At 45.2% G+C, this 23818-nt stretch overlaps 1 protein-coding gene across 8 annotated transcripts in view; it reads left to right on the top strand.

Moving 5' to 3' along the window:
- The window catches only part of DOCK3 (dedicator of cytokinesis 3), a 279756-nt gene that overhangs the window by 240862 nt on the left and 15076 nt on the right, over positions 1-23818 (top strand). For 7 of the 8 annotated variants that reach the window (XM_058679068.1, XM_058679069.1, XM_058679067.1 and 4 more), the window contains 13 exons: positions 1168-1263; positions 5312-5372; positions 5905-5998; positions 8133-8281; positions 14061-14147; positions 15477-15581; positions 19144-19285; positions 20301-20467; positions 20612-20698; positions 21123-21302; positions 21918-22001; positions 22123-22239; positions 23307-23428. In XM_058679068.1, the coding sequence (XP_058535051.1) occupies positions 1168-1263; positions 5312-5372; positions 5905-5998; positions 8133-8281; positions 14061-14147; positions 15477-15581; positions 19144-19285; positions 20301-20467; positions 20612-20698; positions 21123-21302; positions 21918-22001; positions 22123-22239; positions 23307-23428 (1491 nt within the window). The remainder of the gene's footprint in view (positions 1-1167; positions 1264-5311; positions 5373-5904; positions 5999-8132; positions 8282-14060; positions 14148-15476; positions 15582-19143; positions 19286-20300; positions 20468-20611; positions 20699-21122; positions 21303-21917; positions 22002-22122; positions 22240-23306; positions 23429-23818) is intronic. The other variant, XR_009247405.1, reaches the window with a different exon arrangement.

The raw sequence follows: 23818 nt of genomic DNA, 5'->3' as shown, positions 1-23818 counted from the left end.
TTTTAATTTTAAGTGAGTCATTTGCTAATTAATTTAGAAAAGATTTGATTGAGAAAAGTTGATCAAGCCCCTTGATTGTAGGACTTCTCAAAGTGTTTAATGTGCAAAAGTGTGTGAAAAATCTCTGGAAGGAATATTTCCCATGCTGTGGGCTTTCCCAGTCCTTCAGTATAGCAGCACCCTATAGAATACAGTTGGAGAAATGCTGATTCAGTGGTTTTATCCACATTACATGAAGGCCAGAGTCAGTGTTCTTGCCTTCTCCATGAATCACATGGGGAATCTTCTCTTCCCTAGAAGACCTGTTCCAGCAGGTTGCCTGTGCATGGTGATCGCTGTTGTAACAGTTGCATGAGTAGCAGCTATGCTGAGGGTTTGAATCCCCAGTGAAGGACCATCAGCTGGACCTACCTCTCCAGATGACTCTCATGACCTTGAAAAGCAGGAAACAGTACAGAAATGAGTCAGAAATAGAGTTGTATGCAGTAAAATATGAATCTGGGCTCATGACTTGCACAAGAACAAAGATTTCAATTCACTGTCCCATAGAAAATACCTGTAACGTGGAAGATGGTCTCAGAAACATGGATTTGAGGGGAAGCCAGAAGCTCTACCGAGGTCCCCGGAGCATTGCTGATAGTGGGGATGGCTAGATGCAGCCATCCCAGCTACCAGCTATAGTCACTCTCCTTCATGCTGGGGCCCCCAGGCTGGCATGAATCCTTCCCTTGGCTTACATAAACAGGTTAGTTTGTGTGTTTGCTGAGGATACCTCTGGGTAGTAATAGGGGTCGTCAGCCATCTGGCAAAAACCTGTGCTATTACGCAGTTGTGTCTTCAGAACAGATTTTACCACATAAATTTAAAGGGGTCTGGGACTTTGAGCCCTTCCCTCATATCTACCTCAGTGTTCTCCTTAGCAGCTCATTCAGGGAAATGAGAGATGTGCTCATTTGTGGCTGCCAGTTCAGTAACCTCCTTGTCTTGTCTTTCTGCTGCATGGAGTAGAACCCAGCTATTTGGGCCCTACCCCAGGTAAGATTGCAGTGTGGTAAGTCTGCTGTCTCCAGACCCATCACAGCCCCCATGGGCTCTTGAACCTCACTGTTGGGCCCAGGAAAGGCTCACAAATTGTGTTCTTTTTTATTCCCTCCCTTTCCTCTCTAGCCTGTTGGAGAAGGTTGAACAGGAAACGTGGCGTGAGACAGGCATTTCCTTTGTGACTTCAGTCACCCGCCTCATGGAACGCCTTCTTGACTACAGGTATTTTCTTGGGTACCTACCTGAGCTCTTTGGTAAGGATTCTCTGTCCCTCAAGGGCATTCTTATGACCTTAAAATGAGGTCATGTGCCTTTCACAGGAAAGACTGTTCTGGTGTTGGGTGCCATAACTAGTCATTAGAATAACCAAGAAGAAAAGAGAGCCTTCTTTGAGGAGTGAGCTAGGACTTTCTAACATTCCCTGCTCCCCATTCTAAGATATGGACACATGTGCCTACAAAGCATTCCAGTGACATTCATCCTTCTGGCTTTTATTCAGGAAAAAAAAAATCAATGGGCATAGAAGTGCAGGAAGAGAAAAGCTCTCTAGAACAAGGCAGGAAACAGCTATAGATGATATTTAGTGCAGATCTTCCTCAGAGCCACATGGCAGATGAACAGGGAAATATCACTGAAGTATGACTTTCAGTCAGATTTTCCAGAGATTGGTGTTACCAGTTTCCCATGCCTGTAGTCTTTGCTTGAAGTCAGTTTGTTTATCTCTGCTGATCCTGGCCATGAGACAATTAGAGGAAAGTACCTATGAGCTTTATGTTATTTCCAGTCTTAAGAGTCTGTGTGGAATTAGAAATTTTTTATGAAAGCTTACCTTCCAAGTCATATGGCTTTCAAATGATTCCGAAAGTAACGATACTGCCTCTCAGGGTTCAAGTGGTAGCCAAGAGTACTTTTTGGATGCCTAGAGAAAGGTGCTAAGGAATGAGGAAACATGATCAAGAAATAAAACCCATCTCCCAGCAATAGTTGTCTCCTCTGTGCTGTAAGATTTATGGACACCAAGGAGGCACATTTCCCACCCAGGCCTCAGGAATTGAGTGTATGTAGGCCACCTCCAGATGAAGATTCTGCTGTGCAGAAGCCTCAGGCACCCAAAACACGCACAAGTTTCCGGAGCAGTGTGCCTTGAACATGCCGTTTTCTATACACAGCTGTGCTTGCATGAGCCTTGGCCCATCCTTTCTGAGCTTTACAAGAACAAATCTGATTTAGGGGGACTGCTTTTATAGCAGAGGATTCCTTTTTTGGGTCAAATCTCCAGCTGTCCCTGTACCTACCGTAAAAAAGGAAAGAGAGGCAGGCAAAGCCCTGCATATTCCCCTAACTGCAACATTTTACTGACAGTCTTATTTACTTTGGCTCCCAAAAAGAGCAGAAATTAATTTCTTAGGGTCCTAGGCTTAGTTCTAACTTCCTAATTGATTTCTTTAGCTAACTTCTATAAGCTATTCAAACTCATTGCCAAAACCACTTTATCTTCCATTGCCTGTCTTAATGGGGGTTTCTACAAAATAAAAACTTAACATGACATCAAGGGCCCTTCCTGAACTGACCAGCCACCCTAACCTTTATCTTACAAACCTACAATATTCACACCAGGTACTGGCACCTCCCAATGTTTCTCCTTGTTAATATGAAAGAAAACACCATGATAACTCTCATAGCAGTCATGAAGCACAAGGTGAGTTTGTGATTGCTCCCAACTATTGAAGATCTGCTGTAACATTGTCTCTAATCACATAACCACCACTGTAGAGTTATCCTTGTTTTTATCATTAAGGAAACACGAGTAGGAAGTGCCATAGCTAGAATTTGAACTCAGATTTAGCTAACTCAAGAGATATGTATGTTCCATCTCCCAGTCCATGTTGTTACCACTTATATCCTTTCAGGAGCATACTTGGCTTTCTGTGCACACCGTGGATGATGATCATTGATCACATTTCTGCCTCACTTGACAGAAGAGAGCCAGCTCCTTGTCCTTATCTCCCTCATCCCCTATGTGCCAACTGCTTCGTGGCCCCTGGCAGATGCACAGTGATGAGTTGAACTCATCATAAATGATGACTGATGAGATGAACTCACCAGGAAAACCATCAGGAATAAAGGAAATCTTTTCTTTTATCCCAGTGCAGTTTAGTTTAGCAAGAGCTGTTAAGAAAAATAGTGAGTTGTTGAAAATATAAGTATACATATATTGATTATGCAAATAATCAAGATTATATTCCACAGTCTTACACAAAAGATGAGACTGAATTTTAAACTAGCAAGAAATGGTAATCTGAGGGTATGTCTTCATCTTTTGTGTTAGTTTCTTTTGTTTTTGTGTGAATCCCAGACACTCTGTGTCAGATATTAGAGACCTAGCTCATTGGTAGCAACTATTTGCCAGATTGGGGAATAACCTCCAAAACAGTTGCAGCTCCTGAAACAGGACAAAGCTTAGAGTCACCAAGTTCTTGGCTCTTAAGTGGATGTTGTGCCAGGAATTGGTGGCTGGAGTATATGCTTTCCTTACCCAAGCCCCTCCAGTCACAGTGAAGGTTGCTCTTTCAGGGGAATCTTCATGACTCACCCTCCAGAGGAAGAATAAGGAGAGAACAACACCACTCGAAATATGTCCTCTCTCATGAGTAGCCATCTTGAAGTGGTGCAGGGCCACACAGAAGCGTGCTATTAGCAATGCAAAGAGAGGCAGCCATGGAGCTCAATGATGTGTCAGAACACCACTGATATCACAGTATTTGGAGAACAGTTCTGTTTAATTGACTTGGCTGTTTTGTAGAATATACAAACCACCGAGTGCCCAAGTGGCTGGGTAAGACCTCTCTGCCTTCCATGGCACCAACTTACTGGGAAGACAGATGTTTCCTACCACCTCACGGGTTGGTACTGGCCCTTAGGTTCACTCCTCTTGAAAAGTCCCAGCAGTTTCCTGGTTCTGCTAACACAAAAGAACAGGTTCTAGAGAAGGATGTTCAGAACACTTGTGTTTGCCTATGCAGGACCAAAATGCTGCATGTGGTAAATGTTCTGATAGACAAACCCCAGAGGTCAGTAGATCCAAATCTCTCAGAGATACTGACTCTGACAGTGGCCAGAGGATACATGGCTGGTTTGCAGAATGCCATTGACAGTGGTGTAGATTTCCAACATCTCTCTTTGTAAGAAGTCATATCAGGGTCTTCCTTTTGCATGCTGGACAAGTAGAGAACTCAGTTTACCAAATGACCATGCAGAGCCTCAGACTTGACCTGAACTTCTCATTCCCAGCTATGTTGCTCCTCACTGGGTCCTGTGCCTGTGCATCAGATAAAGCCAAGATACACGCTCTACTCTGCCCTACTAGTCCTCATACAAAACTGCAGCTTTCCCCCACATCTGCTAATATACAGTAGCACAAGAAATTAGATCTTCTGCAGAATGGTATGGAGTCCTCTTGAAGGAGACACCACAAGATTGGACTCTGACTGGCTGTGTGTATAGGAGGCCTCTTGTGAGATTCACTGCTCTGGTTCTCTTTATCCTTAATTTTTATGTAATGGGTCTTTGCTCCTGCCCAAAGGAGCCAGGCTTTGGCTAGCCTCCTGTCTCTCTTCAGAAGGATTCAGGCTCAATTTATCAATTGTACTGCCTCTCACCGGCCAGCCATGATCCATTCCAATACCCAGACTCCGCTAGGTACAAATATAGTCCACTGCTGGCTAAAGCTGTGTCTGAATCAGAAAGAACTAGATTGTTTGCTTCTGGTGAAAAGTAGTTCCAAAGACAGGTACCCAGGAAGAAGCATATAGGGGAAAAGGTCACTTAGATGGTAAACATGTCAGCTATGCCATTGTTGCTATGGTCACAGTATCTTGAACCTAAATTCTTTTGACTGGATTTTGCTCAATACTTTTCCAGAAAATTATACCTGTCATTTAAGGAAAACTCTATGTCTTCCTTCTTTGAACTTGAGTGCTTGGCTTTCCACTCTACTGATAACACCCTTCTATGCCAAGAACATTGGTGATAGAGCATTTGTCTCTGCACTCTGCCTCCAGAACAAGGCCAGTTGAACATAGATCTTTGAACCTTAGAAGCAGGTCCACACTTGTAGCTCAAAAGACCATCCTCATCTCTGAAAGCAGTCTGTACTATAGAGCATCTTCGCGGCTTTTTGTAATAGCACTCCAGTGATAGTGTAGTTCTATGTACTGTCCCAGAGGTACCACTTCATGTCATAGGTATTCATCTCTGCTGCTTCTTCCAGGGACTGCATGAAAGGAGAGGAAACAGAGAATAAGAAGATTGGCTGCACTGTTAACCTGATGGTGAGAGTCTGCCTACTGGAATAGTTCTGTCCTAAATTGTGATTGGTGTGACCTTCTAAAGTTGAGAACTGTAATGAGGATTTGAGTCGGAACAGCAGCTCTGTTACTAGTATGTTAGAGCCCTGATTCTCACAGTCAGTTTCCCACTTGGGAAAGGATTGGTAGGAGCTTCTCTCTGGGCAGAACTCTAGCCTGACCCCTTTCCAATGTCCTGCCAACCCTAACCTTCTCCAACTCAGCCCACCCTGATCCGCAATCTGCCCTGTCACTCTTGCTCTTTCCTACTGCTCAAAGCCCCTCAGTACCTGCTTATGCTGCCCATGGTTCTACCCTAGCTGATACTGTTTCTGGCTGGTCTTTTTTTTTTTTTTTTTTTTTTTTTTTTTTTTTAGTGCTGTCTGCCTCCAAAGCCCATCCTTCTCCTCCTGCCAAGCACACCCAGGGCTTTGGTTGGCTACCTGGAGTTTAGGTATGGCCTGTTCATATGGTAGATGCTCTCATCTTTATTCATATTTCCTTCTCTACCTTTCAGAACTTCTACAAATCTGAGATTAACAAAGAAGAGATGTATATTCGCTATATCCATAAGCTTTGTGACATGCACTTGCAGGCCGAAAACTACACTGGTGAGTGAAGAGAAGTGAGAGCCACCTCTGCCGTTAAAGAAGCAGAGAGTCTCCAGGCTGGGGCCTGTGTTTTGCTCTCTGCTCCTTTGTAACATGTGTTTGAAAAAAACAGAACTTCCACTGTCCTCTACTTGCCCAAGGCTGTTCTGTTTCCCTACTGCCCACCCCTCCCTCTGAGATCTAAAGGGTGACCACCAAATTCTGGTGTACCAAGTTTAAAGCATCCTGTCCTCATAACAGAGCTTTTCTTAGAGACAAGTGATATAGTATAATAAAGGAATACCCCCTAATCCTTGGACACCAATAGCTCACAGACATAGCTGCCTTGAAATCTATTCTCTTATTACATATCAACCCCACATTGAGCTCCAGGTGGAGAGTATGAAAGTTCATCTTCTTGACTGGCCAGGCAGGGGCTCTTTCATGTATCTGCAATTTAAAGCATTACTAAGACCTTTCTAACCAGAACAATTTCAAAGCCTTTCAGGGTGTTTGTTATTCCCTGTTTACAGAGAGTCACACTGAATCAGGAAAGTATATGTGCTATGCATAGTTCCCCCAAAATACCCATCTTTTCTGCTGTGGTGACCAGATACTACTTCTTGACCACAAGGATAAAGGGCTTGAATTTGTGTGACTCGCCCAGAAATTCAAGCTGTCCTAGTCTGCAGATAGGACTAGAGTTAGGTGGATTTGCAGAAACTGACTCTGCCATCCTTCCCTGAAGATGTCAGGGTGTTAGGGGTTGCTTGGTTCAGATGATACCTCTCTTGATAGCCCAACTTAATAAGAATTAAATCTAAAATAGCTGACTAGATCTACCATTTTCTGCAGCCTTTTCCACCCATGATGCCAATAATTGTTTGAGAGAGGAGTGGAGAGACTGTGATAAGCTCCATTTATCAGTAGAGACATTTGCTAAACTTCTAGAGGTCTGGGCCTGGACTAAGAGGCTGGATCAGGAATTTAGGTGGAGAGAGGGAGCTAAGCCTTGTCTCTGGAGACCCCAGTAAAGACACCTGTAGAGAATATGGCCAAGATTTTATATGGGAAGCAAGATTTTACATGGTTTCCAAAATTCAAACGCAAGGCCCAGAGTGCCACAGAGAGAAAAGTCTCTTTTGCCCTCTGAAGGAAAAGACTTCCCAGATTTGACCCCAGCAAGAAGGAATGGGCTTCCTTGCAAGGACACAAACAAGGCAGGATGAGGATCCTGGAGAGTCCACAGACAGGTGAGCCTGGCTAAAAATAGATGTGGGTCACAAAATGGTTAGAAACAAAATTCTTTATAGCCACGAGGAACAAGTTTGAGAGAGGCCTTGAAAGCCAAAGGGAAGCTAGAACTAATTAATTTGCCAGCAGGAGGTATCCAAGAAAATTAGCAAATAGAACAAAAAAAGAGAAGATTGTATAATTAGGACTCTAACCAGTGGCTACCACTCATTGTGACTTAGCTCCTAGAATTCAGGAAGCCACAATACCAATTGCTGTGCTTTTGCCTCACCCTCTGTAACTGTTCCACAATTAAAGTGGCTGGACTTCCACTCTGGGTGTTTTTCAATTTAGTTTCCTCCAAGAATGGAGCCTCTGCTCCAGGCCCATCACACAGTTTCACTTTGTTTCTTTTACAAACAGTGGAGAAAAGAGAGAAAGGATCATTCCCAGGGCCATGCTGTGAATGGAAAATGGAGCTGGAGCCAGTGAGGATGGCTTAGAGAGAGCTGTGGAAAGCCTTGGGCAGTGCTAATCCCTGAGTGCCAGCCAGCTCTGAGAAAGTTGGAAGGGAAGCTGAACAGAAAGGTATTTAAGAGCTCTCTCAGACACACCAGTATCTCCCAAAGCAAGGCAGCCTGTACACAGACTCCGGTCACTGAGCCATTATTTTTTTTCTTTGTTTTTTTTTTTTTTTTTAATCTGGAGCCAAAATAGGTGACCAGCTCCAGTTTGTCTGCCAGGATCTTTGATGCCTTCATGCTGTGGCCAAGAGTCATTGGCTTATCTCACTGTCTGATTTTTGATGTCCAATTTCCCTGGCTTGAGCTGCACTTGCCTTGCGTTGGCATTTGCTCAGCACAGTCCCCTGGGACCAGCCTGGTTCTGGGCCCTGAGAGGAAGCTGCCTGTCCCCCCAACAGAGGCTGCGTTCACTTTGCTCCTCTACTTTGAGCTGCTGCAGTGGGAGGACCGGCCACTGCGGGAATTCCTCCACTACCCATCTCAGACAGAGTGGCAGCGGAAAGAGGGATTGTGCCGGAAGATCATCCACTATTTCAACAAAGGCAAGGTAAGTGTCATTAGGCAGACCTGTAGTCCTTTGGCTTTTGCTGTAATGCACAAATAACATCTTGACACTACAGGATTGGTAGCAACTGCAGAGGATAAAAGTAGGTTGGTCAGTGGGTGGGCGCCCGTGTATGCATCATGTTTATTTTCTCTGGAGAAGAAAAAAAAAAGGTTTAATTCTGTAACTTTGAAGGCATTCTATTCCAGATTGCATGTGTAAGAGAAAACCCCACACACCAGTTTTGCAATCAGTAAATGCTAAGGCTGCTATAGCAGAGGCTCCTTGAACCTCATGTAAGTTTATTAGATTTACATAAAGAATCCATGCGACTTTCTAATCTGCTGCCATAGAAAATGTGAATAGTAGCAGTGAACAGGTTTTAACCATGGCCAAAGGAGACCCTGTATCAGCTTATATTAGTGTTTGTTCTTACTCAGGTTTTCCTTCCCTAGTGCACAGTCTGACCTTCTCATATTGAGGTCCTCTTACTCAAACTTGATACACTGGGTTTGGCAGCATTGGTCAGTGTTGGTTCAGTCTTTCTAGGGACTTCCTAGTCATCCACCTCCCATCTCTGGTAGAACTCTCTGTGAAGTCCTCTGACCACTGACTACTGGGTGTGGCCCAGGCAATGATTGGAAAGCTGAGGGTGTGTAACTTATTGAAGCCATTCTACTCATCCTTAAGCACACTTTGAAAAGCTCAAGTGGAGTCATTCATGAATCTGTATTGATCGAGCCTCTTACACAAATGAATCAAAATTGTTTAAGAATCTTTTCATGGGCCCGGTGGCGTGGCCTAGCGGCTAAAGTCCTCGCCTTGAAAGCCCCGGGATCCCATATGGGCGCCGGTTCTAATCCCGGCAGCTCCACTTCCCATCCAGCTCCCTGCTTGTGGCCTGGGAAAGCAGTTGAGGACGGCCCAATGCATTGGGACCCTGCACCCACGTGGGAGACCCGGAAGAGGTTCCAAGTTCCCGGCATCGGATTGGCGCGTACCGGCCCGTTGCGGCTCACTTGGGGAGTGAAACATCAGATGGAAGATCTTCCTCTCTGTCTCTCCTCCTCTCTGTATATCCGGCTTTCCAATAATAATAAAATCTTTAAAAAAAATTAAAAAAAAAAGAATCTTTTCATTATCAAAAAAATATTTAAACATGAATGGCTCTTACCTGTAAATCAGAAAAATTCTTCAATTTTACGTAATGTAGAAGACTTCTGTGTTTGTTAATATTCACTGAGAAAACATTTACTCTTACAGAATTCAAATGCAGAAGCAAGCAAGAACTCTTCCAAAACCATAGTTCTTTATAACTGAGCCCAGAAGGAAGGTCTGTGGTTAGTGTCAGCCGTAATGATTGTGCCTCTCCTTGATAGTAAGGGCCTGACATAGGCTACTCATTGGCACAGTCTTCATGGAGTGACCTTCATAGCACCTAGCTGACCTGGAGCTTCCACTTGCCCACAGAGACTTTCCAACACAGAGCAAATGCAATAAGCGTGGTGTGAGTGTTCATAGTTGTTTTTAGTGTTAGTCCTCTTTTTCTTTCTTCAGCACAGAGAGGAGACTTGTCCAAATTCGATTAAGCCTCCTAACAGGACCTCTGATCAAGAATGGCCCCCTCTTCATCCTACACTGGTAATGCATAGAAATATAGAACTAACCCTTCATATGGACTAGGGAGTATGAAGATAAGCAGGAAGGGCAGAAGGACTGGAAGACTGTGTAGACCCTGAAGGCGCAGTCTGTACAGGACCTAGACTACTAAGTGAGCCCTTGTTAGATTCTTCCTCAAAGGGCCATTTATCAGAGCCACTCTGCTAGGCTCATACAGGAGGTCCACTTTCTCTGTTTCTGTGCCTCAGCTCTTGATGGAACCATTAGTGAGACTGACCAGTTCTTCAAAGAGTTCTGATTTTTTTAAATGACTCCAGAAAAAAGCAAAATTTGGCCAAGTTGTTTGGCACTAGAGGGAGGGCAGAAAAGGAAAGAACTAAGAAGGTCAGGTTAAGGGTTCTAAACCTTCCGCACTGCCAGCACACCTGTCTCTAAAGCGAAACCCACCCCCTGACATTTCTTCCATACTTCCCAGCATCCCCATAATCTACTTTAGATAACCCAGTCTCCTTTGGTCCCATGTTCATCACCTGGGTACCCAAGATGTCTCATGACAATAGTGAAGGCCTGGGAAGTTCTTGGGAAGTGATCTAGTTAACCTAGGAAGCTTCTACAAGGTGAACTGAGATGCATTCCAGAGAATCAGTTCTCCCAAGAAGAGAGAACTTTCAAATAGCGGGAGTGTGGTAGCGTGAGAATTAAGAGAAGAAAGGGGCCGGGGATATTGGGAGCTGGTCTGCTACCCCAGGCAGAGGAACAAACAGGAGGGGAGGCTGCACCTCTGGTCCCTCTTCATCTGTCATGTGAGACATCAGGGCTGCCTGTTCCGTGGTGATGAGCTTGGACTCCTTCCTGAGGGTTCACTGTGGCAGCCCATGTGTCTCTGAAGGAGACTGCTGATTCAGACCTCTAAAGCCCTTGTTTTGCTATTAGATTAAATCACTGCAACTTTCTGTGTCATCCCTGAGAGGGCAACAGGGTTATATGCCAAACTACATATCTGCCAAAACTGATGAAAAATGACTGGATTTCAGACACCAGTAAAGAGTTTGCTTTGCCTCCTGCTTGAAGGAGAAAACACACATGATATTGCACTGAACCTGCAGAACCATCCCTGCCTGGGTGCAGAGGTAGCTGTTGCTGCTGTCAGAGCCACTCTGTATTCCAGCAGACAATCTCAAGGCTGGCACAATGTCTTAAAACTTGCTCCTGCTTCATGCTAAAGATAATTGGGGAAGGGGTAGCTTTGTAACAGAGGGTTACAAAGCAGAACAAAAGATAACACCAAGGCTTATGAGTATTGACCCCAGTAGAATAGACCTGTTTACTGGGAGCTACATTGCCAGCAGGCAGAGGCCCTCCATGGGACCCTCCTTGCCCAAATGAGCAGTCCCCCATGGGGCAGATCTTGGCAGGTGGACCAAAAATGTGTGTACAGCTCAGCAGCTGAGCCAGACCCCCTGGAGCTGCCTGCCAGACAGAACCTGTTGTAAGTCCTTGGCTGAAATCTACTCAAGCAGCCCTTGGTGCTAGAGAAAGGGCTGACATGTGCTCCCTTGGAATCTGCATTGCAGGGGCACAAGAGATTTTCTAGCTCACCAAAGCAGAGGCATTAGGGTCTGTTTAAAATTTTCTTTGGTTTGTTTCAGTCTTTTTAATTTGTCATGTAATTTCAATGCATACAGCATTAATTTCTTCTAAGAAAGAAAATAATATGCTCTTTTGGAGAAACACTATCCCAAATGAAGTTGTTTTTCTTCTCCCTAATGCTAATTAGAATACTATAACATATTTACTGGTGAAACTCTATGATGCCTGAGATTTGCTTTAGAAACTATGGGGAGGTGTAAGTGGATGGGGTATGAATACTGCAAGATTGGTTATGAGTTAGTCATTGTTGAGGCTGCATGATGAGTACCTAGGGATTTATTCTTATATTCTCTCTACTTTTTCATATATTTTAAATTTCCTATGATAAAAAATTAATTAATATTGAGCAAAACATCAAGTACACAATTACTCCCAGTCTACATGATAGAGAAAAAAACTGTATTCAAAGGAAAAGGAAGGGGCCAACATTATGGCATGGCAGGTAAAGCTGACTGAGGTGCTAAAGCCCTGTTCTTATTTCCAGTACAGAGCTGGGGTTTTGGGATCCTACTAGGCAGGGAGCTCACATGTCAGTACGAGAGCCTCTATGAATAGCAGAGTCTTCCCTGACATTCACTTCCCATACCACTCCTTGCTGTGGCCTGGGAAAATCAGAGGAAGGTGACCCGAGTACTTGGGACCCTGCCGTGCAATCCATGTGGGAAACTGGGAGAAGTTCCTGGTTCTTTGACTTCAACCTGGCCTGGCCCCAGCCATTGCAGCTATCTGGATAGTAAACAAAATGGAACATCAGTCTCTCTCCGTCTCTCCCTCTGTAACTCTGACTTTCAAATAAATTAATTAAATATTTTTGATTTTAAATTAAAAATATTTATTTTTATTGGAAAGGTAGATTTACAGAAAGGAGAGACAGAAAGATCTCCTATCCACTGGTTCAGTCCCCAATAGATTGAATCCCCAAATGATTACAGTGACCAGAGTTAAGCTGATCCAAAGCCAAGAGCCAGGAGCCTCCTCAGAGTCTGTCACATGGGTGCAGATTCCCAAGGTCCCGGGCCATCCTTCACTGCTTCCCCAGGCCATGAACAGGAAACTGGATGGGAAGTGGAGCAGCCAGGATAGGAACCAGTACCCGTATGGGATCCCGGTGCTTGCAAGGAGATTAGCCAACTGAACCATCACATCAGCCCTGTAAACATGTGTGTGTGTTTATATTTTTTTAAGAAGAAGGAGGAAAGGGACAATATTGTCCCTTAGTGAAGGTCACTGCAGCTTTCCTCAAGCACCTGTGGGATAGACCTGTCATTTGCCACCATAATGCCTATACCAAAATGATAGCCTGGGGTCCAAACAGGCAAGGATCAGCTGAAGCCTAACTCAAGGATCACACACACACACAAAGGAAAGAGGAGGAGAGGAGAGGAGAGAGAAAGGGAGGGGAGGGGAGGGGAGGGCAGGGGAGGCAGAGGGAAGGGAAGGGGAATCAATGTTTCATTAACTCATCAAGTAACTATTGAGTATATGCTTAGCATTGTTCTATGCTCTGATAATAAACTGGGTTTTTGGTCCTTATACAGATTATTATCTAATCGAGATTAGTACAAGAAAAAAGTTAAATATTTCTGAAGGGTTTATTTATTTATTTAAAAGGTAGAGTTGCAGAGAGAAATCTGCTATCCACTGGTTCACTCCCCAAATGGCTACAATGGCCAAGGACGGGCTAGGCCAAAACCAGGAACTTAAAACCCCTTCTGTCTCCCATGTGGATGCAGGGAGCTCAAGGTCTTGGGCCATCTTTCACTGCTTTCCCTTCATTAACAAGAGGCTGGGTAAGAAATGGACCAGCTGGTACTTAAACCAGCACCCATATGAAATGTCAGCATTACAGATAGCAGCTTAACCCACTGGAATATAACACTGAGCCCTAATTTCTTTTTTAGTAACAAAACTTCAGGGAGCAGGCATTTAGCCTAGTATTTAAGATGCTAATGTCCCACACCAGAGTACTAAGATTTAATTCCTACAGTCTGACTCCTGACAGTGCAGACTGGGATACAGTAGTGGTAGTTCACCAAGGAGACCTGGATTGAGTTCTTGATTGCTGGTTTCAAACCCAGACCCATGTCATGTGGATACTTGGGGTGTAAATCAATAGATTGGTGTTTCTTTCTCTCTCTCTCTCTCTCTCTCTCTCTCTCTCATACACACACAGAGGGAGAGATGCACACAGAAAAAGTAATTTTAAAATTTTTAGTGAATTCAGAGTAACAAACAGAAATGGACAAAGAAAATACCTATTCTTGCCACCATAGTTGAAGAAGGCCTCTTAGAAATGATGACATTATAACAGAGACCCAAAAACTGCTCAGGCTAGAAAGCCACCAAGATGTGCGTCATGCTCTACACACTGATTTAGAGGCACGTGTTCTTTGTACCATGTAAGTTGGAGATCAAGGAAACTTTTTATTGTGTCTTCTGTGTGTCTGATGTGGGTATTGGCCATTGTGGGGTTGCCTGAGGTGCTGAAGCCCTGTTCTTATTTCTGGTACAGAGCTGGGAGTTCGGGATCCCACTGTGCAGGGAGCTGGCATGTCAGTACGAGAGCCTCTATGACTATCAGAGCCTCAGCTGGATTCGGGTGAGCTCAGCCCCTTTCCCAACCCTGGCCCCAACCAGACATGCCAGGATCTTCCTGGTCAGTTCTGAGTGAGCACTCCCAATGGGCCCCACCCTTATTTTAGTGCTTCACAGAAGGAGAGGCCAAGGATCCTTCCTGTGAAACACTTGTAGTCTGGGGAGCCAAAACACACACCTGACAAATGATTGTGTAATCTGGACCCCAAGGGCCCCTGTTATTTGGGGAGGGGGAGAAGCCAACACAGGCAGAATATGATGGGAGTTTCAAAGGGGAAGTATTTTTGTTTAATATTGATATGTTCAAGAATTATTTCTTGAAAAAATTTACAAGAACTTTTCCCCACTTTGGCTTATAGTCTCTTTTTAGTACCCATCCTTGTTTTCATCTTGGAGCAAAATGCTGAAAGATTAAGTCAGATGTACCGTGGACTTTAAAAGGCCGCTAAATTTTCCATACTTGGTGGTTCTGAGTTATGAACCAAAGTAGCTGCTGATCTCCTCAGCTAAAAGAAGCCAGCAATCTGAGCCCATCCTGCCCAGAACCCCCTTCATGCTGCACTTAATCTCTTCTGTGCTCTGATCCTGATCTAGATCAGAGTATTACTACAGCCTTTTACCAAAAGTCCTTGACTAGTCTATATAGGTCGCTGCTCCTTAACAGGCTGACTTGATTGACAACATTACAGCTATCTTCCCAAGAAAAGTTTCAGTCAGTTTTTGTTTTGTTTTGTTTTGTTTTGTTTTGTTTTGTTTTGTTTTCTGAAAGCAAAAGCCAAGTTGGCCAAGACTAAACTTGGTAATACTAGACATAATGGATATTAATTAACTTTCCAAGTTTAATATCTAAACTGAAACCAGTACCAATGATGATAACAACTGAGCCTTCCTCAATGTAGTTGTTAGCATCTTAGATGATAGACAAACAAGAATGGATCATGGGAAGTGATATTGAGAATTGCTAGTAGTTGTGCCAAGTCAGGGATCAGCTCATGTAATGCATGTCAGCCAAAACCAAAAATACTGACAGAAGACATTATGTAAAATATGTATCCAACAAGTGCAAGCCCATTTTTCCGTCAGGCTAGACCCAACCCAACAAAGGTACTCAAGACATCTGTACAGGGCTGCAGAGAGTGGGCCAGTCCTGAGCCCATCATCAGACAGCTTTGGAGAAGGACTTCCTCTTGTGTGATGCAACTCCCTGGAGATAAGTTAGCCATGGTTAGGGACTCACTTCATCCTTACACAGAGCAAGTTACCTAGGAGAACCTGCTCTGGGCACCAGCAGCAGTCAAACCAACCTGAAGGTAGTCGTCTTTCTGGTTCACAGAAAATGGAGGCCAGCTACTATGACAACATTATGGAGCAACAGCGTCTGGAGCCTGAGTTCTTCCGTGTCGGCTTCTATGGCAGGAAGTTTCCTTTCTTCCTTCGGGTGAGTCCATCCTTTCTTCCTTCGGGTGAGCCCATTCGGCAGGATTACAAGAATTTGTATTGTACACATAATTCACTTAAAATTTGTGTTCTTTTGTCTATTCTACTAAATACTTCTTTCCACAGGACTAACTTGTCAACCAAAGGCATTTGGCTGGCAACTCCAGACTATTTTAGTCTACTGTTTTTTGGTGTTTTATTTTTATTTTTGTTTTGTAGCTACCACAAATGAGTGACCATAGTTTTCCTACCAAATCTGTAAAGTTCCTTCAGGATGTGACCAGGTTCTAGGAACATCCTGTAGCTGACTTCCTGCTTCTGCTTTTAATGGCTGGACTTTCCATGTCACTCCTCTCTTTTGGACACTGACCTCAGCATGAGGCTGGCTCCCCAGGTCTGTCCACTAAGGTGGTGTTCTCCCTCCTACGTACACTGGAGCTTGCCCAGCCATAATGGAATACTGCTGGTTTGAGAACACCAGTCTCTGCAAGAGCTAAGACTATGGGAGGTCTCTTCCAGGCAGCCACTTCTCTGACCCATGATGACTACAGCATTCCCTAGAAGGCTGAACTGGAATATAGGCAGAATGGACAAAGTGACCAAGCTCAGAGTTGCAGCAAGTTAAGCAGTTGTGATTTTCTTACTCTCCACAACCCATGAGCTCCATGAATAGCCAACCTGGGCCTGAAGGCTGTACCCCAGAGATGTGTTGTTGTTATATGACCTAGAAGAAGCAGTCTGCCTGTGAGCCCTGGAGCTAAAGCTAAGACCATCTCTGATTGCCCCAATATCAGGAGCTCACTAAAGTCCAGAGTCCACAAATCTCAGCAAGCAGCTAGAAAAGTTCATAGCTTTGTTCATAGCATTGATAAGTTTGGGGTCGTGTATTATTGGAGAAGCTGCTTTATCCATGAGCCACAAAAAGCTTAGTCTACTGGGCTTATTGCCCTAAGAAACAAAATCCAATCTACCAGCAGCAAAAGTCCAGGGTAATCACATTTCAAATCTAAGACAGGTCAACTTGTACTTTTCCTGAGTGATAGTCATTCTAGGCTAAACGAATAAATGATCTCTGGAAACTGGTAAGCAACAAAACAGCAAGCTTTCTCTGCCTAACTGCTATCCCCAGGAAGGTTCCAGCTCTGTTCCACAGCAGCGTTCCTCATAATAGAAAAGCAATGGGTAGAGAGGCTTACTTAGGAGAACCAGATGTCCTTCACGTACAGCGACTGTCCTCCCATTTTGAAATCGGTCTGATTGTTTTGTAACAGTGGATGTGGAGGTCAGCAAAAGAAATGGCGGGGAAAAGTGAAACCAAAAGCCTCTCCCAAATTCAATATCCAGATGTGGTTTCAAAGGCTCTTGTAAAAGAAAAATAGCAAAGAGTATAAAGTGCTAAAAATCAGTTCATCCCCATCTCCGTGCAAGGGCAAGCCTCTAGGAGCTGTGATTCCTGCATACAAATTTCCCTAGTCTTCACTTCCATCTGTGGGAAATGGAATAAATCCCAATGAGGGTAGCTGTTTCCCTTGTATATGGGAAACAGTACAAAGCAGGGGCAGCCAGTTCTGTCCTGTTTGGGAATGCTGGAGCTCCTGAATGAACGAACTTGAGACCAACAACTGGTCTCAGGGTCAGCACTGTATGCTGCTGTCTTCCTGTAGTCCTTCACCTCCCATGAACAGTTCATCTATTACTATAGCTCTGTCAGTTTGATTTCTCTGGACCATCTGTGTGACTTCCCTCACAAATGTGATTATCTGCTAATCTTAAGTGGGACTAGAAACCATTCAGCCCTCCCTCCCTTCTTAGAGAGATTTCTATTTCCCCTCATGTCACCTGTGAACAGATCCTGGTGAGGGTTTTATATATATATATGGGCAAACATGAAAGATCAATGTTTGTACAGTGATACTTTCTCTGCTAATTCTTTTTGTTAAATAAGAGACTTAAAATGTCTCTGTCCTTTGGTATTAGCCTGGCCAGCCTTTTCCTCCTGATTTTGACTTCCCCTCTGGTATTGCCCGTCCATTCTGATTCATCTGGGCACACAGCCCAGCCTTAGCTGAGTACTCTCATTATAGGAGAAGTAAAGGAGGGGAGGCAGGAGAAACGTCCTATTCTGAAGAGCCTGATGTCTTCCATCAAGGCCTGTAATCAGGCCTATCTGGGAAGCATATGGCTGGCTCTGCAGAGCCCCTCTCTGTTTCTTCCTCTGAAGACATATCCTGGAAGGGCTGATACTGATACCTGTTTGGTGAAATGGATCTGATGAGACAGCAGGATGGGCAGTGTCACTAGCCAGTTTCAGAGGAACTTTCTTTTTTTTTTTTTTAAGATTTATTTATTCTTATTGGAAAGTCAGATATACAGAGAGGAGGAGAGACAGAGAGGAAGATCTTCCATCCACTGAGTCACTCTCCAGGTGACCACAACAACCAAAGCTATGCTGATCTGAAGCTAGGAACCTGGAGCCTCTTCCAGGTCTCCCACATGGGTGCAGGGTTCCAAGGCTTTGGGGCCATTCTTGACTGCTTTCCCAGGTCACAAGCAGGGAGCTGGATGGGAAGCAGGGTGGCCAGGATTAGAACTGGCACCCATAGGGGATCCTGGCATATGTAAGGCGAGGGCTTTAGCCACTAGGCTACTGAGCTGGGCCCTCAGAGGAACATTCTTTAGCCATCCACTCCTTAACAGCTTTGAGGTAGGCAGCACAGCAGAGAGAAGGGAAGATGCAGGATGTGGGGGAGGAGTGCCTTGACTACAAAAGACTTCAGTCCACAGCACGAAAAACTGAGACCTAATCCAAACCAAAAGGAATATAACATTTGAAGAAATGTGTAGTTCAAATAATATTGATTTATTCTGCTAACACATTTGCATAAGAATTTACTGTCAAAGAGTCTGACAGTTACTGAATAGTTGCTGGGAACTGGGCAATATTTAGACTATTTGTGACAGCTGATCAAAGTGATCCTTCAAAAGCACATACATGGTTACCTCTCCCCCCATTTAAAATTCTTTGGTGGCTGTCCCAGCAGTTACCTCTTGGGAATCTGCTGGGCTCTGTGGCCTCCGGCCTGTCAGATGTGTACACACACACACACACACACCCTACCTTTCCTTTTCTTGTATTGACTGTTGTTGCCATGGTTGTTGTTATACCTCATTGTCCTTCCCCACTGCTCCCTACTAACGTAACCTATGTGAACCTTTGAGGAGTTGTTTGTTTTGTTTTGTTTATTTTTGTAAACAAGGAGTTTCCAAGATTCCATCCTCCCATCTTGCTTGCCTTTCTGGGTAAGATGTGTAGGTGTCCCAAAGCCTGGACATCACCCCAGGACTGACGTGCCACAATCCAGTTCTCTCTCCATCTGTCTCTTTTCCTCCTTGACTCTCATTCCCCTTAAGACAGGGACTCAGCATTGTGCCCATGGCTGCCTGAGAGCTGAGGACAGAAGAGACCCCTGGGATATGTTTTATGGGATGATTAACTACTGACTACAAGATTGAGGTGAGGGATTTCATACAAGGCATGGAGTTTGCTCTCATGTTTGTGGCAGAACAAAGAATATGTGTGCCGTGGCCATGACTACGAGAGGCTGGAGGCCTTCCAACAGCGGATGCTCAGCGAGTTTCCCCAGGCTGTCGCCATGCAGCACCCCAATCATCCTGATGACGCCATCCTGCAGTGTGATGCACAGTGTATCTTTCGACACTTGGTGGGGGGTAGGAGGGCTGGGCCCTGGGTGGGGCGTCCTACTCAGCAAACTGACCTTCTACCATGTTATTGGCTTCACAGGCCAAGTTACCCATAGTCCTGAACCTGAGTGTGTCCTTATAACTAAATCCATACTTGGCAAGGCACTCATGCCTCACAGAGGAAAGGAAACAGTAGCATGCCCTTGCCCATGGGAGGTCTTGTGGGTACCCATCAACAAGACTTCAGAGGGGCCTTGATCCCTTAAACTGGCTGCCACTGACAACTTAGTCCTCAGCCTGCGCTGTGAGGGACTTGTCCTGACAGCCAGGAGTAATCACTGTGCAGAGCGGACCAAGGCTCTTGTCACAGGGAGAACACCTGTGTGTCTTGCTCCATTCCCTTGTACACTATCCCTTGTGTTTGTCAAAGACCGAGGCATGCAGGGAGCAGAAGGAAATGGAACTGCTGTGGTTTGCTAGCACTTGTAAAGTGAATGCTAATATTGGTCTGCCCCTCACCCTTTCTCATGCAACTTTCTTGGACACTGTGTGGTAGTCACCATGACTATGACAAGCTGGTTTCAGAGAGGGGACAGCAAGCAGACTCCCATCTCTTTTCTTTCCATCTGTACTCCAAATAGTATTTTACTTATAAATTGTTTCACATTAAATATAGTTGTGTCAAGAAAGGGAGAGGCAGACCTTTTAACCTTTTCTCACTTCTAACTTTATTCCATTTATTTTTTAAAGGGCACTCAAGAGCACTGAGCTGGTGGTGTGTCCCTGTGGCAGGATGCTCATAAGGCTCACTGCAAAAGTAGGCTGGGAAAGGGGTGGAGAAATATTTTCTGATTGTGCTTGGGCCCTGTTTTGCCTATTGAAATGCTGCTGCCTCCACTTCCATTTCCAGCAGGGAACAGGGTAGTGTGTTCTGCTGTCCTTACAGGAGATGACAAGGATCAGCAACTTAGGTCCTTTGCTTTGGAATGTCTGGGTTTCCCCTTCACTTCCTGCCCAGACTTGCAGATCTATGCAGTGACGCCTATTCCAGATTATGTGGATGTTCTGCAGATGGATAGGGTCCCAGACCGTGTCAAGAGCTTCTACCGTGTCAACAATGTGAGGAAGTTCCGGTACGACAGGCCTTTTCACAAAGGCCCCAAGGACAAGGAGAATGAATTCAAGGTGAACAAATCTAAGAAAGCAGGGGCAGAACTCACAGCAAGTCCGGGGGAAAGCCCACTTTCTTGGGTACTGTCACTGTTGCATCCCTCGGGTAGGTACGGTATGGCAAAACTTGCCTCTACTTGCCTGTGCCCTCCTTTGCAGAGCCTGTGGATTGAACGCACCACACTGACCCTGACCCACAGCTTGCCTGGCATCTCTCGATGGTTTGAAGTGGAGAGGCGGGAACTGGTGAGATAAGACTCAAACGGGAAGAGCGTCACACTGCTCCCTCAGCCTTAGCTCCAGGGAACTTTCACAGAGGGCAAAGACCACTTCAGCCACTTGTCTGGCCTAGGTCCATCCTGTGCCAGCCCTGCATGCTTCTCTTAGCCAAAGGACACAATATCCCTAGACAGCAACTGTTTTTAACATCCCATTCTACAAATAAGAAAACCGTTCTCTTGAGATTCAGGAAGCCAGAGCTGATTGCAGAACTGATGATCTTCGTTATTTACTATAATTTCAAGTACCCACGAATTAGAAAAGAAAGCTATATGGGGCCAGGGAGTCTCAAGTCCCTAGGAGCAAGGAACAGGAATCAGCATCAGAGATCTTAGATCCTTACTCTCAGGAACATGATGAGTCCTGGGTGACATTGTTCTGTGTGCCCCAGGTGGAGGTGAGCCCTCTGGAGAATGCCATCCAAGTGGTTGAGAATAAGAATCAGGAGCTGCGGGCCCTGATCAGCCAGTATCAACACAAACAAGTACATGGCAACATCAACCTGCTCAGCATGTGCCTGAATGGTGTCATAGATGCAGCTGTCAATGGAGGCATTGCACGCTATCAGGAGGTGAGTTAGGACCCTGACCAAAATGCATGCAGGCAGCCTGGCTGGGGAGGTGGTGTGCAGGCTTCTCTTCTTAAGATTGAAGACTCCTTGGACAGCCTTCCCAACCAGCCCTCTCCTAACTAAGCTAACTTGGCATGGTTCCGGAGTGAGGTCCACAGCTCTCTGCTGTTTCTGTGGCACAGCTCCCTGGTGGAGCCTTTTCTTCATTTTTATTCTGCGGACCCTGATAAATGTGTAATCTGTCCGATTCTGAAAGGGTGTTAAATGGCCTCCTAGAGGAGTCCTAAAGCCCACCCATTTAGGAAAAATTAGTTGTAGGCTGGCTAAAAAGCTAGGCTTTGGTCCCAGGTCACTAACCCTGCTCATCCTTCCCAGACTATCTAGGCTCTGTGGGACGTGACCACCTTCAGTCCTTCTCAAACACTAAAAACATCTCTGATGGCCAGGTGTTCAAATGGGCTAGCCTGGAGGTGCTTGTATATATGCCTATAGAGGCAACCTGGCTGTCTTTTACTGGCACCTTTGTACTCAAGCCTCCTGGTTGGCCCATCTCTGGGTGACCCGTCTAAGTGGTAGTCCTGAGAAGTCTTCCTGATTTACTGATTCCTTTCACAGGCCTTCTTTGATAAAGATTACATCATCAAGCACCCAGCAGATGCTGAGAAAATCACCCAGCTCAAGGAGCTCATGCAGGAGCAGGTATGGCTTTCAGGACTTGGAGGCCAATGGCCTGTGGGAAAGGCCATGTGCTGCAGCCTGTAGGTAGTCCTCAGAGGCTGCTTCCTGATTGGTAGAGCAGCCTTGTTTGTCACTGTTACAGGTCCATGTCCTCGGAGTTGGGCTAGCAGTTCATGAGAAGTTCGTGCACCCAGAAATGCGGCCTTTGCATAAGAAGCTGATTGATCAGTTCCAGATGATGCGGGCCAGCCTCTACCATGTAAGCTGATCCAGTTCTGCTCCTCCTGCAGAACCAGCTGTCATTTCCTCTAAACCTGTACCATAAACTAAAGGAAAGTGGGAGGGCGAAGTTATCCCCACCACAGAGGGGAGGAAGGCAGGGAGCAATGCGCACGATCTTCTTGCTCCCTCTCGAAAGGAAGAGTGTCCCCTGCCATGCGTTTGGAGATTTCTGCTTCTCTGCCCTCTGCTGCATGAAGACTTCACAGGCAGCCCAGGCAAGCAAGAGTCAGGCCACGGAGCAGATTGTCCACCGTGCCAATAATCAGGTCACTTCAGCAAAAAACACAAAAATACATATCCATGAGCATTAAGGTCTCTCCTGTGCACATGAAGGTGTCCTCTTAGATTGCAGAAACATATTGCAGCCCTCTGTGTGCTTTGGGAAAAGAGGGTGAAAAATCTGCCACTGCTTCAGGAAATACTCTTGTGGAGTTGGAGCTCCTGGTTGCACAGATGACGAAGGGCTTGAGGAAACCTTGCAGAGCTGTGCTTTATTTCCTCAGTGCTGCAAACAGGGACACAAACAAAATGCTGAAATCCAGGAGGGTTTGAAATGAGAAATTTCTGCCCAGAAGTCAACTTACTTAATAAGAACTTAATTATGTTAAAATCTAACTATGCTGTTTTGTGCCCTGTCTCCCCATAGACTGTCATAGACAGCATAGTCCAAGTCTCTTAAGAGCCTGGCCATTTCACAATCCAAGGGATTGGCCCAGCCCCAATCCTTATGTGAGATGTACCCACTGACTGCCAATCAATTCTTCATGTCTTCCTTTACAGATCTTGTGCTTTCTGTAATGGGAAAGCCTGTTAACATTGTGTCGGGAATTGGATCAGCATCATCCTAGTCCAAATGTGCTTTTCTCAGCCCAGCGTCTCATGGCTTCTAGTCTGGATTCCAGTGTAGTTAGGAGAGTCTCTTAGTGCTGAAAGGGTCATTGCACACAGAAATTGACAGTTCTGGCTCAGCCAGCTCCTCCCTCCTACCCCTTAATTACTTACCTATTCTTTACTCTGTGTGAACAGGCCTTCATTTCTCAACAGGAATTTCCAGGCTTGGATAAGCTAAGCCCTGCATGTTCAGGCACCAGCACTCCACGGGGAAATGTTCTGGCATCCCATAGCCCCATGAGCCCTGAGAACATCAAGATGACCCACCGGCACAGGTATGGCCTTAGGGGCAGGAGAGGGTTCTCTCCAAGGAGGTAAGTCAGAGTGTGAGGGACCTGAAGAAGGGAGTTTCAGAAGGTGCTTGTGTCATTCTCTCACACACCCTCAAACCCAAGCGCCACACACACACACACACACACACACACACACACACACACACACAGCTCCTGCCACAGGACTCTCACATTGCTTCCAGTCTAGTCACTGTCCTGGCTGACAGAGGCATAGCCCTGCTGTTGAAGGAACTTGAAAGAAGAGGTCTTGATGTAAAGTGTTAAAGATATAAAAGACTGCTAGGAGAAAAGAGTTGGGATTAGGATGTTGATGAGGTGAGATCTAGGCAAAGTGAATGAATGTGCAGAAGCCTCAAAGGGTGAACAAGCTAG

The sequence above is a fragment of the Ochotona princeps genome, chromosome 21 (assembly GCF_030435755.1).
Source record: "Ochotona princeps isolate mOchPri1 chromosome 21, mOchPri1.hap1, whole genome shotgun sequence".
Lineage (NCBI taxonomy): Eukaryota > Metazoa > Chordata > Mammalia > Lagomorpha > Ochotonidae > Ochotona > Ochotona princeps.
This window is presented reverse-complemented; position numbering and strand designations above follow the sequence as displayed.